General features: G+C 48.9%; 2 protein-coding genes across 2 annotated transcripts in view; one reads left to right on the forward strand and one right to left on the reverse strand.

Moving 5' to 3' along the window:
• Nucleotides 1-6,961, reverse strand: part of MORN5 (MORN repeat containing 5) — a 31,654-nt gene extending 24,693 nt beyond the window's left edge. Inside the window, exons 1-2 of the mRNA XM_040962801.1 lie at nucleotides 6,915-6,961; nucleotides 1,607-1,754 (exon numbers count right to left, since the gene is read on the reverse strand). Of these exons, the coding sequence (XP_040818735.1) occupies nucleotides 1,607-1,754; nucleotides 6,915-6,961 (195 nt within the window). The remainder of the gene's footprint in view (nucleotides 1-1,606; nucleotides 1,755-6,914) is intronic.
• A 163-nt stretch (nucleotides 6,962-7,124) lies between these two features.
• Nucleotides 7,125-21,827, forward strand: NDUFA8 (NADH:ubiquinone oxidoreductase subunit A8). Its single transcript, XM_040963167.1, has 4 exons — nucleotides 7,125-7,280; nucleotides 15,408-15,571; nucleotides 19,073-19,238; nucleotides 21,508-21,827. The coding sequence occupies exons 1-4, from the start codon at nucleotides 7,230-7,232 to the stop codon at nucleotides 21,643-21,645; spliced, it is 519 nt and encodes a 172-aa protein (XP_040819101.1). The 5' UTR covers nucleotides 7,125-7,229; the 3' UTR covers nucleotides 21,646-21,827.
• Nucleotides 21,828-22,801: the final 974 nt, after the last annotated feature.

Below are 22,801 nucleotides of genomic sequence, written 5' to 3' on the forward strand. Positions count from 1 at the left end.
GTGAGCACTCAGTAAATGTTACTGCTCTTTTATTTATAGTCCTGATAAAAGACCAGAGCCACCAGCTGCAGTGCTGTGTCAAAAAACATGTGTCTTTTCTTCTGTTGCTTTAGAGTTAAAGGAAGCTTCAGGATGCAGAAGTGGCATTGGCTTGGGTGTCAGGAAATGTGCGTGGGAATTCCAACAACACTATTAATTCACTGTGTGACCTTGGGCAAGTCATATCCCCTTCCTGGGGCTTACAGATTCCAAGCTGGAAAACAAGGAGTATTTCTTAACCCTTATCAGGCCACGAGTCAGACTCCAACACACTCTGAGTGAGACTACAGGCGATGTAGAACCTCTTCCCAGAAAATACACAGGCCCACAGGCACAGCTACTTGTGTCTATGGGTTGGGAGGTTTTGTGGACACCCTGCATTGGATTTGTGGCCCATAAATCCCAGGCTGAGGACAGTTGGATGAAATGACTTGTGATGACAGAAGCAGTGAGGCAGTGGCAATGTTAAGAGCTGACACTTACTGAGGGCCTACCGTGTGCCAGGAACTTAGCCAAGGGTTCACATACATTGCTTTATTTCCTCTCACCACTGCCCCACAAGGTTGTGCTATTGCAGTTGGCTGGGTAACAGTCCTACAAACAAGAGTGCATCTGCTGGAACCTGGGAAGACTCTGAATGGCAAAAGGGAACTAGGTTCAGGATCTTGAAGGGGTGGGGTGATTAGCCTGCAATTTTAGGGCATGGGCCCAGGGGAATCACAAGGATCCTAATGGGAGGGAAAGAGCAGAGTGAGGGCGAGGAGAGATAAGATGATAAAAGCAGAGGAAGGGAAGGTGATGTGATGGGAGAAGTGGGAATTGGAGCGAAGAGTGGCTACAAGCCAAGAAATGCTGGCAGCTCTCAGAAGCTGAAAAAGGCAAGGAGACAGACTGTTCCCTGGAGCCTCCTAGAATAATGTAGCCCTGCTTAAGCACTGAAACATGTGAGGTGTGAGTGGAGAGAGAGGAAGGGAGAGAGAGGGAGACAGAGAGAGAATATGTTTCTACCCACTGGTTCACTTGCCAAATGCCTGCAGCCAGGAGTGCAGAATCTCAGCAAAGTCTCCTATGTAGGTGGCAGAGGCCCAGGTACTTGAGCCATGACCTGCCCTTCCCATGTTAGCAGGAGTTGGCATTGGAGCAGAGTGGAGACTCAAATTTAGGTACTCAGTATGGGATGGAGGTGTCTCCGCCAGCATCTTAACCATGATACCAGATGTCCACCAACTCCCAGTTTAAGCTTCTGATCCCCAGAACTGCAAGGTTAGAAGTCCTGGGCTGCTCTCAGATTCTGTGTGGTGATTTGGTACAACAGTGACAGGTAACCTGTATGACTGCTGTCCTCAGACCAGACTAGGGGCCAGAATGTCAGAGAGGTCAAGGACAAAGGTCCAAGAGCCAACAAAGGCATAATGGGATTCAAACTTGTCATGGCCTCTGCTGGGGCCCTTTGGGATCCAGGAGATTCTAGAGCCCTGGGAGGTCAGGAAGCATGGGCAAGAGGGACTGGAGGAAGGGGAACATCAGCCCCTCCACCCCATCCCGCTGCAGGCCCCCAGCTGCTTACCTCCACAGCCAAGCCTTTCTCCCAGATGGCGTCATATCGGCTCCCACCAGGGAAGTACAGGGTCCCTTGGCCGTGAAACATGCCGTCCTTCATCTCCCCGACATATTTCGTTGCGGTTGGGAGGATGTACTTACCTTTGCCTTCCATCCTGTAAGGACACAGGGAGACGGCTGAGCAGTTCAGATGCGGGACATCGGAGTGCATGGATGACGGAGGGCGAACAGGAAGCTCAGCCTCCAAGGTTACTGCCTTAGCTACATTCTGCTCAAAACCGATGCTTTGTTTACCTTTCCCCTCAAATTGCAAAAGCAGGAGGGTCTGTAATGCTCAAGAAGGTGCAGAGTTTGGTCTGTCTACCCTGCGCTCCCCTGGAGGTCCCCCTGGAGCTCATGCTATCCCTCTGAATGCCTGTCTCGGGTGATGCAGAGAGGGTAAGTGTGTTCCCAAAGCCACAGAACAAAACCCACGGAGGTTTGGGTTTCCTGGAAGTGGTGTATCTTCCCATCCTCCACAGCCCACCCCTGTCTGTCACACCACAGCTGGGATGTTTGGAAAAGGATGACATTTAGGGACAGGTCATATAAATCTGAAACATGATGTCACCATTTTGTTTTGCTGAATACATCCATTTGAAGGCTTTGTTAAGTCTGTTATACCTGTCTCTCTTCTTCCAGCCCTTCTTTCTGTCCCACAAAGAGTTACAGATGCTGTGCTGAAAGGCTGGTCTGTCCTGCACAACATAGATAACAACTACCATCACAACAAAGACAGTCCTCACCCTGGGGGACATCAGGAGCAATCACCCAACATGTAGCCAGTGTCCCGTTGGGGCGACAGGAGAATGGGGCAAGTGACCAGCTCCTTCATGGGCCAAATGGCTGAGACAGGTTGAGATCAACTTAGACAATGTGTATGTGTGGGTGCTACAGTGATAGCTCAACTGGCTAGTCTGTCTGCAAGCACCCGGAGTCCATACAGATGCCAGTTTGTGTCCCTGATGCTCCACTTCCTTTCCATCTCCTTGCTTGTGGCCTGGGAAGGCAGTGGAGGATGGCCAAAGCTTTTGGACCCTGCATGCACATAGGAGACCTGGAAGAAATTCCTGGCTCCTGGCTTCAGATTGGCTCAACTCCAGCTGTTGTGACTATTGGGGGAGTGAATCAGTCACTGGAAGATCATTCTGTCTCCCCTTCTCTCCATAAAAATTTGCCTTTCCAATAGAAATAAACAGATCTTTAAAAATGTTTACAGGTATCCCTAGTGAAGGGCCCTACCATATGCATTTTTCTTCACCATTTCTGAAACCACCTGTCCCAACTTCTGCAGGCTCTGCTCAGTGATCTGTGGGACCCTCAGGACTTTTGGTCCCACTTGGTGATTGTCACCTGCATCTCCTGCCTTTGACCAGTGTCTTGACAGCAAGGTGGGGATGTCCTTAGCTCTTAGCCCTGCTTGCTTTTTGGAAAGGTATGCTGTAAACATCTACTGAGGAAGAACAAAGGAAACACGCAGGCTGGGGGGTGGGGGCTGGTGGGACAGACAACGGGGACAGAGCACTGGAGAAAGCCTGGCTTCTAGGCTGCACAGCCCTGATGCATCACTTATTCTATAGTGGCCTCCCTGAGTCCACATTTTTCATGAATACAGTGCAAATTGTGCCAAAACCTCCCTCCAGTTCTTGAGATAACTGAATAAGATGATGGTTGTGAAACTGGAAAATGCCCAGTACTGAAAATCATTTTGCTTTATTTTGTTGCAAGACATGGAGGAGAAGGGAGACTCCTCACACCTGCCATTTCTGAGCATTAGAACTTCCATGGGAGTGCCCCATGCTGAAATCAGCCTCAGCCCTTTCCTTCCTGTGCTCCTTTGGGATCACTGTTGAGGCCTTCCACAGACCTCTCCTGCTCACAGCCATCTGAGCCATCTGGGCCTCTCCTCCCCCAGCACCCCTCCCACCCACCACAGAATTCGCCTTGTCCCTGGATGGGACTCGATGGGGTCTGAAACTCCTCAGTCCCTCTGGATGTGCACTGACCTCCCTCCTTCCCCTCTGGTTTGTTGGTCTCCCTTGTACCAGAACCAATCAACAGCCAGGTCCTGGCGATGAAACCCCAAACCCCTCCCACATTCTTGGGTTGCAGCACCCCAACCCCTGGCCCTTGGCCCTTCTGCTTCTGCCTGGGACAACCCCAATGGGCTCTGATCTCCTTTCTGCCTCCTTCCCTCCCACGCTTCTGCCCTTCTATTTTACAGAATCAGTCAAGCTAAGATGTTCTCATTCTAAACTGAAAGCTAAAAAGAATCAAGATGGACTTTTTTTTAGCGTTTTAGAACAAAGATTTCAACCCACAGTGGAGAATGAAGGTGACTTATGGAGACAGACAGGTAGGTCAAATACCCCTCATTTAATTCATTCATTCTCTTACTAATTCACTCAGGCAATATGAGCATGACAGGTACACTCAGAGGAGGGACACAGGGACGCTGCAGGCCAGACTTCCTCCTGCTCCACTGAACCCAGGATGTACCAGGGGCTGCTCCACTTGCATGGTCTTAGAATTTGTCAGAGCACAGACCGCCTCTCCAGCTTCCCCTCCCGTGGCTCCTCCAGGCTGTTCTGCCAAATGCCAACCCAGTTACTTTAGGAAAGTTGGTCCTACAGTTACCTGGATTCTTACTTTTGCCATCCACAAAGCAGGACCAGGACATCCAGCTCACAGAGCTGCTGTTGGCAGGAAAGAAAAAAGTGCAGCCACCTGGTACACAGTGGCGGCCACATGATTGGCACTGGTCTCCCTCCTCCCCCTCTGGTTTGTTGATCTCCCCTGCACTTGGGTCGTGCTGCCTTGCTATGGAATTCTCTAGAATTTCACAGTGCAACTATTCCAGGGAAACCATGATCTTAAGTTCAGGCAGATTTTAAATGAATTTATCTTTATCTTTTTGATATCCATACATGGTACAGGGAAATCATACCTCTTAATATTTCAAAGAAATCATAATCTCTCTCTTCCTTTCTCTCTCTGTAACTCCTTCAAATAAATAAATTTTTAAAAAAGCACTTTATTGAAGTGTGATTGACAACCAAGCACACATGTTTAACGTGTGTAAGGCAAGTTTTGACACACACAGACACCTCATCACAATCAAGATAACATGCCGATTATCCTGCAACATTTCCACATGCCTTCTGCCATCCTTCTTGCTTGTCCTTTCCTACAATCCTCATCCCCAGGAAATCACCAAGCTGGTTTCTGTTACTGTGGGTGAGCTGATGTTTTCTAGAATTTGATATAAATAGTATCATATAGTATGTATCCCCCCTTTTAAGATTTTGCTTAAATTTATTTTATTAGAAAGTCAGATATACAGAGAGAAGGAGAGACAGAAACATCTTCCTTCCACTGACTCACTCCCCAGGTGACTGCAATGGCCATAGCTGAGCTGATTCATTGAGTCAGGAGCTTCTTCCAAGTCTCCCATGTGGATGCAACATCCCAAGGCCTTGGACCGTCCTTGACTGCTTTTGCAGGCCACAAGCAGGGAGCTGGATGGGAAGCAGGGTCAGTGGGACAGAAAGTGATGCCCATACGGGATCCCGGTGCATACAAGGCAAGGACTTTAGCCACTAGGCTATCATGCCAGGCCCCGTATCCCCACTTTAGGTCTGATTTTTTGCACTCAGTATATTCCTCTGCAACTTACATATACATATTGTGTGTTTGTACCAATTGCTCATTCTTTTTCTATTGCTGAGTAGTATTCCAATGAATAGATGTACCACATTTTGTCTATTCATTCACCCATTGATGGACATGTGGGTTGTTTCGAGTTTTCAATTTTACTAATAAACCTTCTATGAGCCATATGTGCATTCGGAGAATATATTGGTTTGTTTCTCTTGGGTGGTGGTGGTATATGCCTAGAAATAGAACGGCTGTTTAACTTCAAAACATTTCCCAAAGTAGTTGTACCATTTTATATTTCAGCATAGTATTATCCATGTAAAGTTAAGTGAATAGAATATCTTCTCTCTACCATAGGATGTTCTTATTTCACATTTTGATTAAGATGTTTCTGTAACGTATAGTGATGGAATACTGGGGTCCACCATATTCAGAAGTGGGGGTACAATGCAACATACATTCCTGCTTCCAAACAAAAGATGGACTCCCAGTGAAACTGTTGGAGATGAGTAAAGAATGGGATGCCAGCCTGTCTGACACTGTCTGTACCAGCAAAGTCGGGGCACACTTAAATAAGAGACTGGTGGAATTATGACTCTTTATGAAGGATTATACTATTGTAGCAATGTGGGGAAAACCTGCTGGGGGTGGAATTTTGGGGGGGGGAGAATCCCAAATAAAATAAAAATTTTTTGAAAAAAAAGTCATTTTTCCTACTGTGGTGGAAAAAGGGCTTCCAGGCTTCACTTTTCCTATGCTACCCTTTAAAGGTTGCCATGAGGATTAGACGTAGTGTATCTGTGCAGCATCACCTTCTCTAGGAGACTTTCCCCTACTCCTGGCCAGGCTCTGATCTCCTCACCAGGAGTCCATCAACCAGTGAATACAAAGAATGGAGTCCACCCAAATCTGGCGACTCTTCTCCATCTCCACATCCCCAGGCACCAACAACTAGCACTTGCTTGGCAATGCACTTCATTTTGTCAGCCTCAGTTTATCCAGCAATAAGAAACAGATCTTACCTTCTTCATCCAGGGTGCTTGGCAAAGTGGCCAGCCCTGTTTCCTCTGCTTCTCTCAACTGCAGCATTGGCCACACTGGACTGCCATGATCTGTTATGCACACTGGCCATCCTACATGTGAATGAGTTTCCAGAGCGTAGGGATTGTTCCTTGAGTCAGATCCAGGGCCTGGGACTTGAATGCTTGTAGCACTGAATAGCTCTTAGGAATCCTTAGTCTGTTAGAGTGTTTAGAGTACACAACCCTCCGGTAATTCCTAGCTTGTGAACTCTTTAAGGGAAGAGACCGTGGACTCAGATTAGCCCTTGATAACCCCTGACCACACTGCCTTTTGCAGGATTTAGCAACATCTGACTTGATCTTCCCATGTATCAATTCAGAGTCTCAACCAGACTGGGCTGCATGAGAACAAGTGTCTTATTTCTGTACCTAAACCAGGCAGCACTTGCAGCACGCGCACACAGCAAGTTCATATGGGTCGTGTTCTTGACCAAGCTATTCCAACGAGTTTACCCGAGTCCCTGATTCAAGGTCCTTTGCAGACATCTTTTTCCAGTCACAGAAATTCAAGACACGTGAATCAAGTGGGGTTCTTACCTCCCATCTACATACTCCCCGATATACTTGCTTCCTATGTACTCCATGGCACCAGCTTCTGTTGAGACCCAGGAGCCTCGATGCCTACTGTCTCACTATGACAACCAGGCGGGGTGGGCGGGGCCGACACAAAGCCCCGCCCCGGCGTGGCGCACGCTCTCGTCGCGCGCCGTCGGACGCAGCATAGTGCGCCTGCGTGCCTGCGGCTGCGCATGCGCAGGCGCTGTGAGGGCCCTCGGCGCTCCAAAGGGGAGTTCAAGGAGACGGGGGCGACGGAGCGGACGGCGTCTCCTCAGGTCGGGGGCTGCCGCCGCCATGCCGGGGATAGTGGAGCTGCCCACTCTGGAGGAGCTGAAAGTGCAGGAGGTGAGGCTCGTCCGGAAGACCGGCACGCGGGGTCTAGGGTTGCGGCTTCCGGGGCCTGGGCCCAGTCCAGCCGACCCTGGAACCCGAGTCGCTCCATCCCCGCCCCGGTCCCCGTACCCCGAGACAGGTTGAGGCCCTATGAATAGAAAATCCCTATCCCGCAGGGGCTCAGGGATGTGCTTCCACCGCACCCTGCTTCTCCTTCCGTGGATAACAGTGGTTTTGTTTTTTTCTGAAGCACCACAGGGACCGGTGAAGTGACCCTATGTTGCCCCTTCTCACACCTCTGCCAGTGAGCGTGCAACAGGTGCTCCCAACCCAGGCAGGGAGAGGGCCACCTTCAAGTAGTGTCCTGCCGCGGAGCGCGCTGCAGCCGAGCTGGGAGGCCCCAGGGAGAGGTCGTAGGTGGTGAGGGCGCTCAGAGCTGTGGCAGGAGGAAAGCCATCCTTTAGTCAGGAGATTGGCTTGCATACTGGCCGTGTGCACACACGCTGGCTCTCACAGTTTATAACGGGGATACAGGGTGCTTCTGATGACTTTTCATGCCCGTATTCATTGGGTGCTCCCAGCACAGCTGTAACGTGGGCGTGTAAGGGGGCTTCCTGCCTTGGAGATCAGAACTAGGCCCTGAGAGTGAGAACGATTTGCCCAAGGTCACGGAGCTGGAAGGTGAACCCGGGTCTGTTTTCAAACCAGACTGTTAGGGGCCAAAGCTCAAAACAGTCTGAAGGCTGAGCAGAGCCTGTTAAGTAAGCATGGAGCCAGATGCTGTTTTGGTGGGACCCTGGAGTTGGTGGAGTGCAGCAGCTGCTCAGACCACACTGGTGGCTTGGGCTGAGCAGGGATTAGGACCAGGTGGTTTAGTAAAAGGTGAACCGTTTTCTTTTCTTTTCAATATTTATTTGTTTATGTTAGAAAGGCAGATATACAGAGAGAAGGAAAAACAGAGACAAACATCTTCCCGTCACTCCCCAAGTGGCCGTAACAGCTGGAGCTGAACCGATCTGAAGGCAGGAGCCAGGAGACTCCTCTGGGTCGTCTCCCACGCAGGTGCAGGGTCCCAAGGCCTTGGGCCGTCTTCTACTGCTTTCCCAGGCCACAAACAGGAAGCTGGATGGGAAGTGGAGCTGTCAGGACATGAACCGGTGCCCGTATGGGATCCTAGCGTGTGCAAGGCAAGGATTTTGCCACTAGGCTATTGCGCCAGCCTGAGTTTTGTTTTTTGATTGTTTGTTCATTTCTTCCTTTGGATTTATTTGTCTGAGGGTCTGGCTTGCTTCGGCAGCATATGTACTAAAATTGGAATGATGCAGAGGGTCTGGCACAAGGGCTCAATTGGCTGATCTTCCCCCTTCAAGTACCAGGATACCATATGGGTTTTGGTTCATGTCCCGAATGCTCCACTTCCCATCCAGCTCCTTGCTTGTAGCCTGGGAGAGCAGTGGAAGACGGCCAGTGCTTTGGGACCCTGCACCTGCATGGGAGGCCCAGAAGAAGCTCCTGGCTTCGGGTCAGCTCAGCTCTGATTGTTGCAGGCATGTGGGGAGTAAACCAGTGAATCGAAGATCTCTCTGTATCTCCTTTTCTCTGTATATGTGCCTTTCCAATAAAAATAAATAAATCTTTTGGGAATAAAAAAGATTTATTTGCTTGAAAGGCAGAGTGATAGAGGAACAGACTTCATTCTCTCAAATGACTTCATTGGCCAGGTCTGGGCCAGGCCAAAACCGGGAGCCTGGTCCTTCATCCAGGTTTCCCATGTGGGTGTCAAGGGCCCAAGTCCTCAGGCTGCCTTTAGCTGCTTTCCCAGACCTGCTAGCAGAGAATCTGAGCAGCTGGACTCGATGTCACATTCTGATAAAGGATGGCAGCTCAACAGACAGCAGCTTAACCTCTTGCGCCACAGTGTCAGCCAAACACCAGGGTCAACGCTTGGGTTTCGTTGAATCTGCTGGCCTCTGAAGATGGCACCCAGGTCCACATTCAGGGACTTGGATCAAGTGCCGTTCCCCTGGAGCTGGTAGCAGTTGTGCTACACAGGGCCAGGCTCTGTTTCTTGCCCCATGATGAAGCTAGGTTAAGCTGGAGTTGTTGTATTTTCTGTTGCAATGTTAATCTCCTTTACCAACCACCTGCGATTCTATTTCTTCATGCAGGTGATCTCTTAGGGGATAAATTTGTCTTTCAGGTTCACAAAACTGAGGAAAAAGATAATGACACAAGCAGCTAGACTGTAGACAGTGGGCAGAGGGGCTGGCGTAGCTCACAGAGCAGGATGGAAGCGCATTCTGAAGGCCAGGCCCTGTTGCCTGGTGCCCATGATGTGTGGTGTCAGCCACTCGCAGACACAGTTCTTTATAGGATAAGGTGGCTCCAGTAGTGAAGGGAACAGAGCACGTTCCACTTGGGCACAGTGGCATTTGTAGAAGCAGAGGAGTAGAGAGGAACTTTTCTGTGTGCCTGGCAGATCTGAGCTGGGATAAGGCAGATGGGAGAATAGTGGAGTTGGGGTTTTAAGAGAAAAAACAAGTGATTGGGCCCGACACGATGGTGCAGTGGTTAAGGTCCTTGCCTTGCACGCCCGGGATCCCATATGGGTGCCGGTTCTAATCCCGGCGGCCCCGCTTCCCATCCAGCTCCCTGCCTGTGGCCCGGGAAAGCAGTCGAGGACAGCCCAAGGCTTTGGGACCCTGCACCCGCGTGGGAGACCTGGAAGAGGCTCCTGGCTTCGGATCAGCATAGCATCGGCCCGTTGTGCTCACTTGGGGAGTGAATCATCGGACGGAAGATCTTTCTCTCTGTCTCTCTTCTCTGTATATCCGCCTTTCCAATAAAGATAAAATAAATCTTAAAAAACAAAAAAACAAGTGATTGCTTTTCAAGTGTGGGTGAAAAAGGCTTTGAATACCAAGAAACGTAGATTCTATTTTGCTTTAAGGGCTTGGTTGCTCATTGGTTTTAATAGCAGGGTAAAAATAAGAATTGTCATTTAGGGAGATCACTTCAGCAACTCTGAGAACAGGAAAGAAGAGAAATCAGGAGGTGTGATGGGTTACGCTGCTGCCTGCAGTGCTGGCATCCTATAGGAGCACAGGTCGGAATCCTGGCCACTCCATTTCTCGTCCAGCTCCATGCTGATGCTCCTGTGAAGGCAGAAGTACTCTGGCCCCTGCACCCAGGGGGAGACCCACATGCAGCTGCAGGTACCTGGCTTTGGCCTGGCCCAGCTCTGGCTGTTGTGGTTGTGTTAGGGAGCGAATCAGATGGAAGATCTGTTTCTATTTTTCTGTCTGTCCTTCCTTTCTATGACTCTACCTTTCAAAGAAATTATTTTTTTTTTAAAGAAAGAAAAACAGTCATGGTGACTGTTAAACTAATTGAGTGGAATATGTATTTTTAATGTTTATTTATTTGAAAGGGAGAGTTACACAGACTCAAGAGAGAGATCTTCCTTCCATTACTGCACTTTCCCAGTGGCTGCAGTAGCTGGGGTTGAGTCAGCCTGAAGCCAGGAGCCAAGAACTCATCCAGATCTCCCACATGTATAGCAGGGACTCAGGTACTGAGCCACCATCTGCTGTTTTCCCAGGTTTAGCAGAGAGCTGGGCTGGAAGCAGAGAAACTGAGAACTGTAGAGTTACCCTGTTGGGGAGGTAGACGTTCCAAGAAGCAGCTTAACGTGCTGCACCATAATGCAGGATCTTCATGAATTCCATGTCATTGGTGACCGTGCTTACAGAGAGGGCAGAGCAAAGGCTTTGGCCTTGACTTGCTCCCACCTGATAATGACTTAAGATACCAGTGATGTGAAAGGTTATAAAATTAGAGTCAGATTTGCAGCCTGACGGTGGGAGGGGCAAAGCCAGAGATCCAGCAGGTAGTTGTTGTTGTTGTTAAAATATTTACTTATTTGGAAGGCAGAGTTAGAGAGGGAGGTCTTTGATCAACTGGTTCTGCCCCCCAGATGACCACAGGAGTCAAGGTTGGGTCAGACTAAATCCAAAGACCCAGAGCTGCTTCTTGGTCTGCCACATGGGTCACAGGGGCCCAAACAGCATCTGCTGCTTTCCCTGGTGCGTTAGCAGGGAGCTGGGACTGGACCTGGCACCCATATGTGATGCCAGCATTGCAGGCAGTGGCCTAGCCTTCTGCACCGCAGTGGAGGCCCTACGAGCAGGTTTGAGGAGGGAGTTACTGATTAATGATCTCAGTGACTTGGGAATTATAACACATTCCCCTGGAAGAAGCAGTGAGAACCTGTGGGCTTGAGTCCTCCTGGACACACAAGGTTGAGTAAGAGTAAAAGTAATAATCTGTGGTGTACTTTCTATGTGGTAGAAAGTATGTGTATTTAATATGTTAACTTAATTCTCATACCAGTCCTATAAAATTGTAAGAACCATTCTGTTGCATTTTATGTAAATGAAGGAAAATATAAGGCATGCCCTCAAGCAAACACTATAGAAAGAGGTGCAGACGTGGATGAGGACTGGAAGATTGATTGGCTGTCGATCGTGCCTCACTTTCTACACCTGCAGATCCTGTATCCTTGCTGTGCAGTGAGGCTGTTGTGAGAGTACACAAGAAGGCTGTAGAAAGTTTGTGTTTCTGGAGACCAAGGCAGCTGCATGAGTCTGAGAGGGCTTCTCGCCAGGCAGCTGTGCACGCATGGCTCTGATAGGATTCAGCAGTCTCCGTGGAGAGGCACGTGAAGGGGATGTGGTGACATCTCCAGTTCTTTGCCACCTCACCGATGATGATGTCACAGGCAGAGGCCTGATTGGAGGTCAGAATCGCGGGCCCACCCTGCAGTGTCATCCCGAGCGTTTCTTTTTCTGTTCTTTCTTTCTTTTCATCATTTGTGAAGTAGAGCCTCCCTTTATTTCCCTGAAATAGGAATGGTGTTTTCTGTTCTCAATAACACAGGTATACCTTTGTTTTCATTAGGACTCCAAAATCTTAGGGAAGTGGCGCAAATCCTCAGAGAAGGGTTGGGGTTTTGTTTATGCTTTTTTTTTTCTTTTCATGTGGTAGCCCTGGACATTTGAATAGTGAAGCCAACTGGTAAAAGGTGTTTTAAGACATTTAACAGGTAATTAAATACAGCTAACTTAACTTTTAAAATATATTAAATTTTAAAAAAGAGTTCAAGTGTTTGTATTCTCCCAGCTGTTGGCAGGCAATAAAGTAAGCAAATGTTTACCACTTATTAAGCAAACTTTCCTTTTCAAAAACTATAGAAATTTTAAAGATTTTTTAATGTAATGTGTTAGAATCAACATGCAAATTTCACTGATGTCATAACTTTAGCTTTACTTTGATATTTATAGCAGTCATACTATTAGTAGACATAACCATAATTTTTTCTCTTCTACCTATTATGTATAGATAAATGACTATCGTCATCTTTTCTTGCATTTTATCTTATTACTAACCTAGCTGTTTAAAAAAATACATAAATTATAGGCTGTTTTCACATTAAAATTAAGTCCAGTAATGTCTTAAAGTCTAAGACTCCATCACAGACTAGATTGTATTCTAGAAATCCAGTGGGGCATTTATTGGAAATCTGTGAATGCTGTATGATACATTTATAGGTTCATGAAAGAGAAGCCTGAAAATGGCAGTCTTCCCTGGTGGGGAAGCAACACCAAGGCAAAGCCAGGCAGTGCTTTGGCAGGAAGCCCTGCGGCTTCGTCCCCAGTGCTCGGAGCAGGGGTCTGCCCAAGGCGACCAGTGTGAGCATGGCTCAGTGACAGGTGGGGTTGCTTACTGTCGCTGCTGTTCTTTTGTATTTTCTTGGAGGAGTTGGTTAAAGCAGAAAGATAGGAAAGAGAATAAAAAAGACAAAAAAGTGCACATTTCTAAGTGATAGTTTTTCCACTAATCCTTTGAGTTTTTTTGTGAGACCCAACAAGAGCCCAGTAAGCTGGCTGGAGAGAGCATGGAGTGTACAAACAGGCAGTAAACAGTTTGAACATCCCACAGGAAAATCCTAAACCAGCAAGGAACCAGCAAGAATTATGCCAGGTTTCTCTCTGAAGGAATTTACGGTTTTAGCCAAAAGACTGGGGTGACCTGAGTATGAGTAGAAGGAGGAAAACACTGCTTTGGGGTGAGAGCTTGTGAATTCATGTGTGGTCTCTCCAGTAGCTGCTGTGGCCCCATTGATGCTGCTTGGGGTTGCTTGGTGTATCCACAGTAAACACTGCATGTAATTACCGATTAATGTAGGGGACACTGATGTCTCTGCAAGACTGGATCTGAGTTGAAGCCACAGCCCCTGCCCTCTTGGAGCTTTCTTTCCAGTGTGGACTTAAACATGGATGGCTGCAGGTTCACACATGCGAGCATTAGGGAGCATTCTCTGGGGACTTTGAAATCTGACCCAGCGTCAGTTTAGCATCTCTATCCAAAGACCCCAATTCCAGAATGTTCCAAATTCTGAAAGCTTTTGAGCACTGACATGATGCCACAAGTGGAAAGTACATCTGATGTCATGTGATGGATTGCAGTCAGAACACACACACACTGAAAATACCACATTGACTTACCCTTGGGCTGTATGGATAAGGTATTATATGAAACAGAAATGAAGTTTGTGTTTGGACTTGGATAGCACCCTCAAGATATCTGATGTGTATGTAAATACTTCAAAATCTGAAAAAAAAATTCCTAATCCAAACACTTCTGGTCCTAGGTATTTTTTAAAGATTTATTTTTATTTGTTTGAAAGGTGAAATTACAGAGAAAGAAAAGAAAGCTTCCATGTGCTGACTCACTCCCCAATAGCAGCAACAGCCAGGTCTGGGCCAGGCTGAAGCCAGGAGCCAGGAGCTTTCTCCAGGTCTCTCGAGTGGCTGCAGGAGCCCAAACCCTTGGGCCATCTTCCGCTGCTTTCTCAGACGTGTTACCAGGGAGCTGGACTGCAAGTAGAATAACTGGGAATCAAACCATTGCCCATAGGGGATGTCTGTGTCCCAGGTATCAGCTTTCCCTGCTATGACACTGGTCCTGGTCCCAAACATTTTGCTTAAGGACCCTCAACCTGTATTTTTAAAAGTACTCTAAACTGGGATGATGCTCTAATTGGCGTGATGGTTCAGTTGGCTAATCCTCCACTTGCAAGTTCCAGCATCCCATATTGGTGCTGGTTCATGTTCCAGCTGTTCCATATCCCATCCAGCTCCCTGTCTGGTCTGGGAGAGCGGTGGAGGATGGCTTAGGTCATTGGAACCAGCACTCATGGGAGACCCAGAAGAAACTCCTGGCTTTGGATTGATTTCAGCTCTGGCCATTGTGGCCATCAGGGGAGTAAACCCGCAGATGGAAGATCTATGTCTCTCCTTCTCTTTGCAAAAATCTCCTTTCCAATAAAAAGGAATCTTTTAAAAAGTGCTCTAAATTAGTATGTAACTAAAGTTATACAATTCAAATGCAAATTTTGGGGAGGGTTTCTATCTGAGAGAATAGCCAAGATGTTTTTGCAAAGGAGGAATGAGGAATGATTTTATTGGGACAGAAAAATAGAACAGGAAAAATACCCCAGCAGCTATACAGAGCTGGGGAACCTTTTTCTGCCAAGGGCCACTTGCATGTTTATAATATCACCCAGGGGCCATATCAGATTATCAATTTAAATATCAGTCTGCTATAGATGGATGGAATTTTGAGTTCCACCTATGGTTACCCTGGCAAGATCAGACCGAATGGTTTTGCAAGCTTTATGCAAAACCTACACGCTGCACATTCTCCACCCGTGCATAAGTCCTGGACTGTCCGCAGGTCCCTGAAGTGACCACAGAGAGATCAAGGAGATGCCCTTGAATGCAGGCGAGGGAGACTAGTGTCGCTCCAGGGACTAGTGTTGTGCCAGGGCTGCCGGCTCTCCTTTTCTAAGATGGAGATAGCGATAACCATTCAGTGAGGTTATTGTAAAGGCAAAGGAAACAGTACTTGTGAAGGGGCTTTGTGACCCCTGAAGTCCTGTAGGTGACGCGGTATTATATGCCAGTCCTGTCTCAGCTTTCTTGGTAAAGCCAGAAGGCTGCTCTCTTTGTCCTCCCTCTGTTTTGAGCAGTCCTGAGGTCACAGTCTGTGGTCTTTGTCCCTTCGTTCCTGGCCCAGGTTAAAGTCAGTTCCTCCGTACTCAAAGCCGCAGCCCATCACTATGGAGCTCAGTGTGACAAGCCCAACAAGGAGTTCATGCTTTGCCGCTGGGAAGAGAAGGACCCCCGGCGGTGTTTGGAGGAGGGCAAGCTGGTCAACAAATGTGCCTTGGACTTCTTCAGGTAAGCTCTCTTGGGGTCTGTGCCCGGTGGGAGAAAGGTCGAGGTCTTCTCAGGTGTGTAAGGGAACGTTTGGCTGCTGAAACAGAAAGATAATTTTATCAGGGAATGCATAGATCTTGAAGTCACAGACCAGGGTAAACACTCAATAGGTGATGATTATTTTTGGTTCTGGTTGTTTGTTTTTATTACATGGCAAGTTCCTTTAGCTCCTTAACTCTTGATTTTCAAATTGTGAAATAATACCCGTCTTGGGGCCCACAGACCTAAGTCAGTCAGCTCAGTACTTGTCCACTGCCAGGCCTGGGCCGATGCTGCCACTGCAGAACCCTCCACTGTGAGGGACAGAACAGTGTGCTTAGAGTCCTTGAGGCCAGGGTGCCTGGTGCTTAAGACCAAAGGTCCAAACCGTGTAGCAGTCCATGTGTTAGAGCTCTGGTTAAGGGACAGTAATTGCACCCATAGAGAAACTGGCTCTTACAAATGTAAGTCCAGAAACAGGCCTGTTGTTGGGCAGGGCCCAAGGCAAGATTTCCTAACTATTGGATGGCCTTCTGCCTTGTCTTCTCTCAGTCCTGTGGTTCTGCTTTTCTCCACTGACCGTATTTTCAGAGTCTCTCCTGGCTGTGGCATACTCGGCTGCCAGCCACATCGGGCTGCTATTCTGCTTGTAGCAAACCTAGACCAGTAGTGCTCTGGATGGCAGGCTCCATCGTGCACGCTGTTGAATCAGTTGTGTCACAGAGGCTGGGCAGGTTCCAAGTGCCAAGTTTACCCAGCTTCATGCAAACCACATTGCTGAGAGCCAGGGAGGGGTTGCTCCCCAGAGGAAAATGAGAAGGCTCTCGTAGAAGAATGGGGAGTGACTGTTTGGCCGGAACTGCACATGCCCCTCCTGGGTTGTGGCTTTGCAGGATCGCTGCTCTTTCTGGCTTTGTCCATATGTGGAGACATTTTTGTGGTTGTAATCATAGTATTTGTATGTTTAAAATTCATTTTTCACTTGAAACTGTTGGAAACATTCTTTTAAGTCACTGTGTAGTCTCCATGGCCATTTTTAATGGCTCTGTGCTGTTCCATCACTAGATAAAAGCAATCCTAATATACCTGCCCATTAACTGTTACTGAACATCATTGATGATTTTGGATTTTGATTCTTCTAGATAAGTCTGCGGTGATTACATTTGTGGATTGGTATTAATTTCCCAGCAGTGAGCTTATTCTATAAAGGCTTGAATATTAATTATGGAGTCTGACCTTTACTGTCTTTTTTTTTTTTTTAAGGTTTATGTTATCTATTTGAAAGAGAGAGAGAGATTTTCCATCCACTGGTTCAGTCTCCGAATGGCTGTAACAGTCAGGGCTTGGTTAGGCTGAAGTCAAGAGTCAGGAGCTTCTTCCAGGTCTTCTGCATGGGGGCGGTGGTCCAGGTACTGGGAGAATCCTCCACTGCTTTCCCAGGTGCATTAAGAGGAAGCTGGATTGGAAGTAGAACAGCTATGACACGAACTCGTGCCCATATGGGATGCTGGTGCTGCAGGCAATGACTTAACCCGATACTCCACCAGGCTAACCCAACCCCTGCGATTTTTTCCCTAAGTTGGGTCAGTGTTTGTTGTCCTCAGCCTTGCATCCGGGTGTGCATATTTACATATTTATGCATATTTACATGTAAATTTACATGTAAATTTACATGTAAATATGCATATTTACATATTTGATAGGTACAGCATGGACATTTTATTATGCTTGGTTTTGCCTTCATATGATTGGTTGTTTTGTTGTTGGTATATGTTTGCTTATTTTTAAAGGTTTTATTTTTTTTTAACAGAATTTTAGCAAAGCATTTTGCCTGTGACTCAGAGGTAGAGTGTTTTAAGTGGGAATGTCTGAGTTTTTAAAATATGCTTTCAGTTTTTATTTCAAAGACAAAATGAGAAGTCTTCTATCTGCTGGTTCACTCCCTGGGGTTAGGCTAGGCGGAAGCCAGGATCCCAGTACTCCTTCCATGTGAATGCAGCCACATGAGCCCGGGGACCCTGTGATGGGATGTGGGCATTACCCCTGGATTCCCTGCTTCTATGAGAGGACGTTATCGCTGCCAAAGCTGTTGGTTAATGTCGGCATTGATAGGTAAACTGCCAGATGTGGGTTAGTCACGCACTGCTGGACTCGGGGTTTGCGTCCCTTCTCCTACTGGAGGTGACAGCTTCCTGCAGAGTGATTCTCAAGTAGTGGCTGGGCAGGTGTAGGTTGAGCTCGCAATCTCTGGGAGGATGGGGACCAAGGACACTGGCAGCACTGGGGGACTCCTGGGAAGGCAGCAAGGCGATGGGAGGACAGGCCTGGAAAGCAGATTTTTCACGCCTTCCTGAGACAGGCTCACCAGGCTTCCTGGGTCGCGGTGCAGCCTGGTGTGTGCAGCCGGCAGGAGAGCACTCAGTAATTACTCTCCCGGTGCGTGAGGTGCCCTGACTACTGCCACACATATGGCTGTCACACAGAATCATGGTGATTTGTTCTCGCCTGAATTTGCAAGCCAGACTGAATGTCACTTTTATATATAAAACTTACATTTTTCTCCAGCTGTATTTGATGGCCTAGGATGAACTATATGGTCCCAGCTTCTTAACAGCAAGCACCAAGCAGGGCTGGACTTTGTTCTTGTGAGCCAGGATTCACCTCTGCTGCTGTGCAGTGGGTACAGCCTGGTACTGCGCACGTTTGAGGCGGAGGGCTGTCTGCGTCAGCACTCAGCGGCCCTGGGATCTGCTGCTTAGTTTGTGTATTTGTGTTTGTGGTTCTGTCCCCTCTGCCATCGTCTGTCACCTCAGCCTTCCTGCAGCATTACTACTGCTCACTGTGCCTCCCTCCTAAGTATTTCTAGACGATTCTCTTGAGAGCTGCATCCGAAGGAAAGAATAGGAGCCGGTGCTGTGGTAGAGAGAACGAAGCTGCTGTCTGCAGTGTCGCCGTCCCACGTCAGTGTTAGTTTTGAGTCTCTGCTGCTCCGCTTCTGGTGTGGTCCCCGACCTCGGAAAGCAGCAGCAGGTGGCTAAAGGATGGCAGAGCTGGCTGGAATTCCAGGTTCCTAGCGTCAACCTTGCCCAGCCCTGGCCTGTATAGCCACTTGGGAAGTAAACCAGCAGATGTATGACCTGTCTCTCCTTTTGTTCCTCCTGCTCTCTCTGTCACTCTGCCTTTCAGATCATAAAAATAAGGAATAAACAGGTCCAGTTGACGAATTCCCACAGAGTGAAACCTAGGTCACAGTCTTCCCTGTTGGTGCCGAAAAGATCATATTTCATGTTTCAGATCTTGTTGTACTTACTGGCCTTCAACTTCAAAGTTCTGGAGTTGTCTTGCAGGTTAAGCATATTTACCTGGAAAGCTTTTAGAAAACAGGTCCACATGTCTGAGATCTGTGTTTGCTTCTTTCTCTACTCTTCTGGTTTTCTTTGCTTTGAAAGAGTCACCGAGCCCTAACGTAGCCCTCTTTATCAGGCAGATAAAGCGGCATTGCGCTGAGCCCTTTACAGAGTATTGGACCTGCATCGATTATTCCAACCTGCAGTTGTTTCGTCGCTGTCGCAAGCAGCAGGCCAAGTTTGACGAGTGTGTGCTGGACAAACTGGGATGGGTGCGTCCGGACCTGGGAGAGCTGTCCAAGGTGAGGTGGGAGTGGCTGGTGGGGAGAGGCCCATGGGGAGTGGCGGCGGGGCCTCCATGCAGATTCGTCAAATGGATCATCTGGGAAGTGATTGTACACAGTCCGGGTGGGACTGCCTTTGGGAGGAAGTTCCTTGAAAGGGCTCTTTGGCTTGTGCAGGTTTGGTTTTGGGTAATTGCCTAAGTTGATCACAGAAGGAGTAGAGGAGGGTAAGCAGAGTATCAGTGCAACACTGTCGTTTGGACCCATCCTCGAGGCCATTGTAGAGCTCAAATTCTGTGGCAAGGTAGGACCAGGGCTGCGCCAAATTTGGGGGGAGTATACTGAAGACGACGCCAAGTTGTGCCTGGAGTGAAAAGGTGTTTGCCTACTCTTTCCTGCACTTCCCGCCTTAGTATGACACGGCCATTTGTTGAAATGTCAGGGCTGGAAACCTGAATGCCGTATCCCCCTTCTCTTCTCTCTCACTTTAATTTACTATCTTGATAGGGGCAGGGAGGGCTCACTTTCCAAATGATCACAGCAACCTGGGCTGGGCCAGGCTGTGGCCAGGACCCTAGAACTTGAACCTGTGGCCGTGTGGTATGCTGGTGTCACAGGAAGCGGTTAGCCCTTCATTGTTACACTGGCCGGAAGGCTGCGACTACAGTGCAGCGCGATGGTCTCGTCTTCCTGGAATCACTGACCCACCTGGGCAGCATCACTCTGTTACTACAGCCTCAGCCCTCACCGCCCTGCGAGTAGTTTATGGAGAGCACATATACATCGGGTGCCGGACCCTCCTTCACGCTAGCAATGCTGGGAGCGCATAGCCCCACTTGACAGATGAAAAACTAAAACAGAGGAGCCCTGAATCCCTGCCGAGCCATTGTTCCATCACAGGTGCCCACTCCTAATCTTTACTGGGGGTGCTGCTAAAGAGGAGGTTGTTTGATTCCTCTTTCCTGAAAGGTTGTTCTTTGAGGGGATTCTTGTTGTGTGTTTATTTTAGAAATGGTTGAATTCCTTAGAAAAACTTCAGAAACCAGCAAGAAGCCTTTAGGATTACTTTGTAAAGAGCCAGGGTTCATTTCTGTTATGGCGGCGAGGAGATGGGAGAACTCCCTAGGAAACAAGCACACAAGCCACTCAGGACTTGAAGACTTGGGTTCCAGCTTTGAGCTGTGACTTTTCGTCTCAGGCACATCAGCCTGATGCTTGTGTGTGAGCTGCAGATAGCAATGCCACCGGGGTGCTTCCTGGACCTGTGTGATTCTGTATGTGAAAGCTCTGTGGACAGTGTACGGGTTCTGGATTTATGTCCAGGGAGCTGCTTTAGGGTGGCTGGAGCAGCAGCAGGCCGTGCGGATCACTTTGGCCTGACTGCTTCCTGGGCCTGCTGCCCTATCTGGAAAATGAGGACAGTTGCTGCTGGTTTCCATGGAGAGTCCTGGAACCGTTAGGGGATACTGCGTAACTATCTCCCATCCCACAGTGTTGTAGTTTAGTACTTCGCCACCTGACACTGCCTGCTTGCTAAGCTCCCCGAGACCAACCTTGCCCGTCTCCAGGCTGGCTGCCGCACGGTGGCCTACGGCAGTCGGTGGATTGCTTTCCTGCTTCCTTGACACCTGTTGCCATCAGGTTAAAATGGAAGCATCTACATGTTGTGCAGGACCCTTAGCCATCTGTCCCTGCTGCCAATGTGGGGCACTGTGTAAAAGCATGGGCGCTGTCCAGGTTCTCCCTGTGAGTGGGTGGCCTCAGTGGACCCCTGCCCAGGACCTCGAAGTGCGCTCAGCTAGGCACTGGTTAGGGCTTTGTCTCCCTGCACTCTGGGTGCAGCCATTGCTTCAGCTGTTCCCAAGGCGTGCGTCAGTCTTCACGCACATGGTTGGGTTCCTCGGACTGTCTTCCTCCCTAGTCTCCTTGGATGACTCCCGCTCGTCCTTTAAGTCAGCGTTGGCTCCTAGGCAGTGATCTAACCCTGGTCCCCGCAGCAGGCAGCTCCTGTGTCCTGCATGTTAGGCAATGAGGAGGACTTACCGGATGTGGCTGGCTGTCCCCCTCACTGCGCTCAGAGGCCCTGGAGGACTGTGTGTGTCTTCCTTTTTCTGTCTCTGATTTCCATATGTGGAAGGTCAAGTGTTCGGTCACGGCTTATGAGGGTCCCCATGCGATGCGCTGGGGCTTTCAGTGGAGCCATAGTTGGGACAGCAGAGGACAAGTGGGAGGCATGTGTAGCTGCAGAGGGCTTTCAGCTCTGCTTCCTCCCCTTCCGCCTTCCCAGGTCACCAAAGTAAAGACAGATCGCCCTTTACCAGAAAATCCATACCACTCCAGGGCACGGCCGGAACCCAGCCCTGCTTCGGAAGGAGACCTGAAGCCTGCCAGACACGGCAGCCGCCTTTTCTTCTGGACCATGTGAAGATGGCTCTGCGGGGTACCCGCAGTCATGCGCCCAGACGGCCACGGATGGAAACGCCCATGCCATTTGCATCGCCCGATAGCGTGTTCTTTCCGGGATCACAAACATGAACAAAAAGTTAATTTATGTGACTTGGCAGTTATTCTATATCATTTCCTGTCCATTAAAAATTTTAAAGGAAACAGTTGTATTTTATTATGTTTTTGGTAACCTTTGGGCCCTTAAAGATGACTTCCCCCTTGCTCCTCCTGGTGGTCCCGCGTGTTGCTCTCGCCTTGCTGTGAGTGGGCCGTGTGCAGGGGCGCACCCCTGGCCCGTGGGGAGACGGGAGAAGGCCTTGGTACATGAGCCTGATCCTTGCGCATGTCTGTGTTCATACTTTGAAAAAATATTTTTTTATTTTTTTTAATTTAAGATACAGAGAAAGGGAAGGAGCTCCCATCTGCTGGCTCACTCTCCAGGTGCCCACAGTGCCTAGACCAGACCCACAGCCTGGAGCAAGGAATTCAGTCCACTGCTGCCGTGTGGGTGGGTGAGCCCTCACTGCTGCCTTTCACAAGGGCTGGGCGAGGGAGCCCCGAGTCATCCTCGGGCACTCTGACGGGGGAATGTGGTCAGCTAACCACTGGGCCAAACACCCACTCTCTGTGTTCACACTTTGGAAGTCTCAGCTCTTCTGGGGTCAGGCGAGGGGAGCGTCCAGGAGAGAAGTGAAGAAACATGTGAGCTTGTGACTCAGAGCCCGGGAGGGGCTGCTGGCCGCAGCTCCTGCCGCCTTGCCGGGTCCCCGCGAGCGCAGGGCTCCCACCACTTCCCCCCCGTAGCCCATCCTCAAGCCTAGAACCCAGATGTTTTTCCTGATAGTCAAGGGAGGTGGAGGCTCAGCTCCCAGCTCCAAAGCCAGGAAGTCAGGAGGTCTGAGTGTCAATTCCAACCTTGGGTGTGTTCCTTAACCTCTGGTGAGGGGTTGAAGTTGAGGACAAACTAAAGGACACATGCTTATCTGCCTCCTGGGCAGGTTAAAGCAGCAAGTGTTTATAAAGCTCTGCTTCAAAGCACTATTATGTCATTTTCTCCCCTCCCCCATCCATTCAGTTCCTTTCTCACTACTAGGCCATTTCCTCTGCCTCTGGCTGCGTATCTTCTTAACTCCAGG

Source organism: Ochotona curzoniae, unplaced genomic scaffold (assembly GCF_017591425.1).
Source record: "Ochotona curzoniae isolate NIBS_2020 unplaced genomic scaffold, NIBS_Ocur_1.0 scaffold_3208, whole genome shotgun sequence".
NCBI lineage: Eukaryota > Metazoa > Chordata > Mammalia > Lagomorpha > Ochotonidae > Ochotona > Ochotona curzoniae.

Coding starts and splice junctions, on each gene's coding strand:
- NDUFA8 (XM_040963167.1), top strand. CDS start 7,230: ATGCCGGGGATAGTGGAGCTGCCCACTCTGGAGGAGCTGAAAGTGCAG. Junction 7,281..15,407: donor AGGAGCTGAAAGTGCAGGAG/GTGAGGCTCGTC, acceptor TTCCTGGCCCAG/GTTAAAGTCAGTTCCTCCGT. Junction 15,572..19,072: donor TGTGCCTTGGACTTCTTCAG/GTAAGCTCTCTT, acceptor CCTCTTTATCAG/GCAGATAAAGCGGCATTGCG.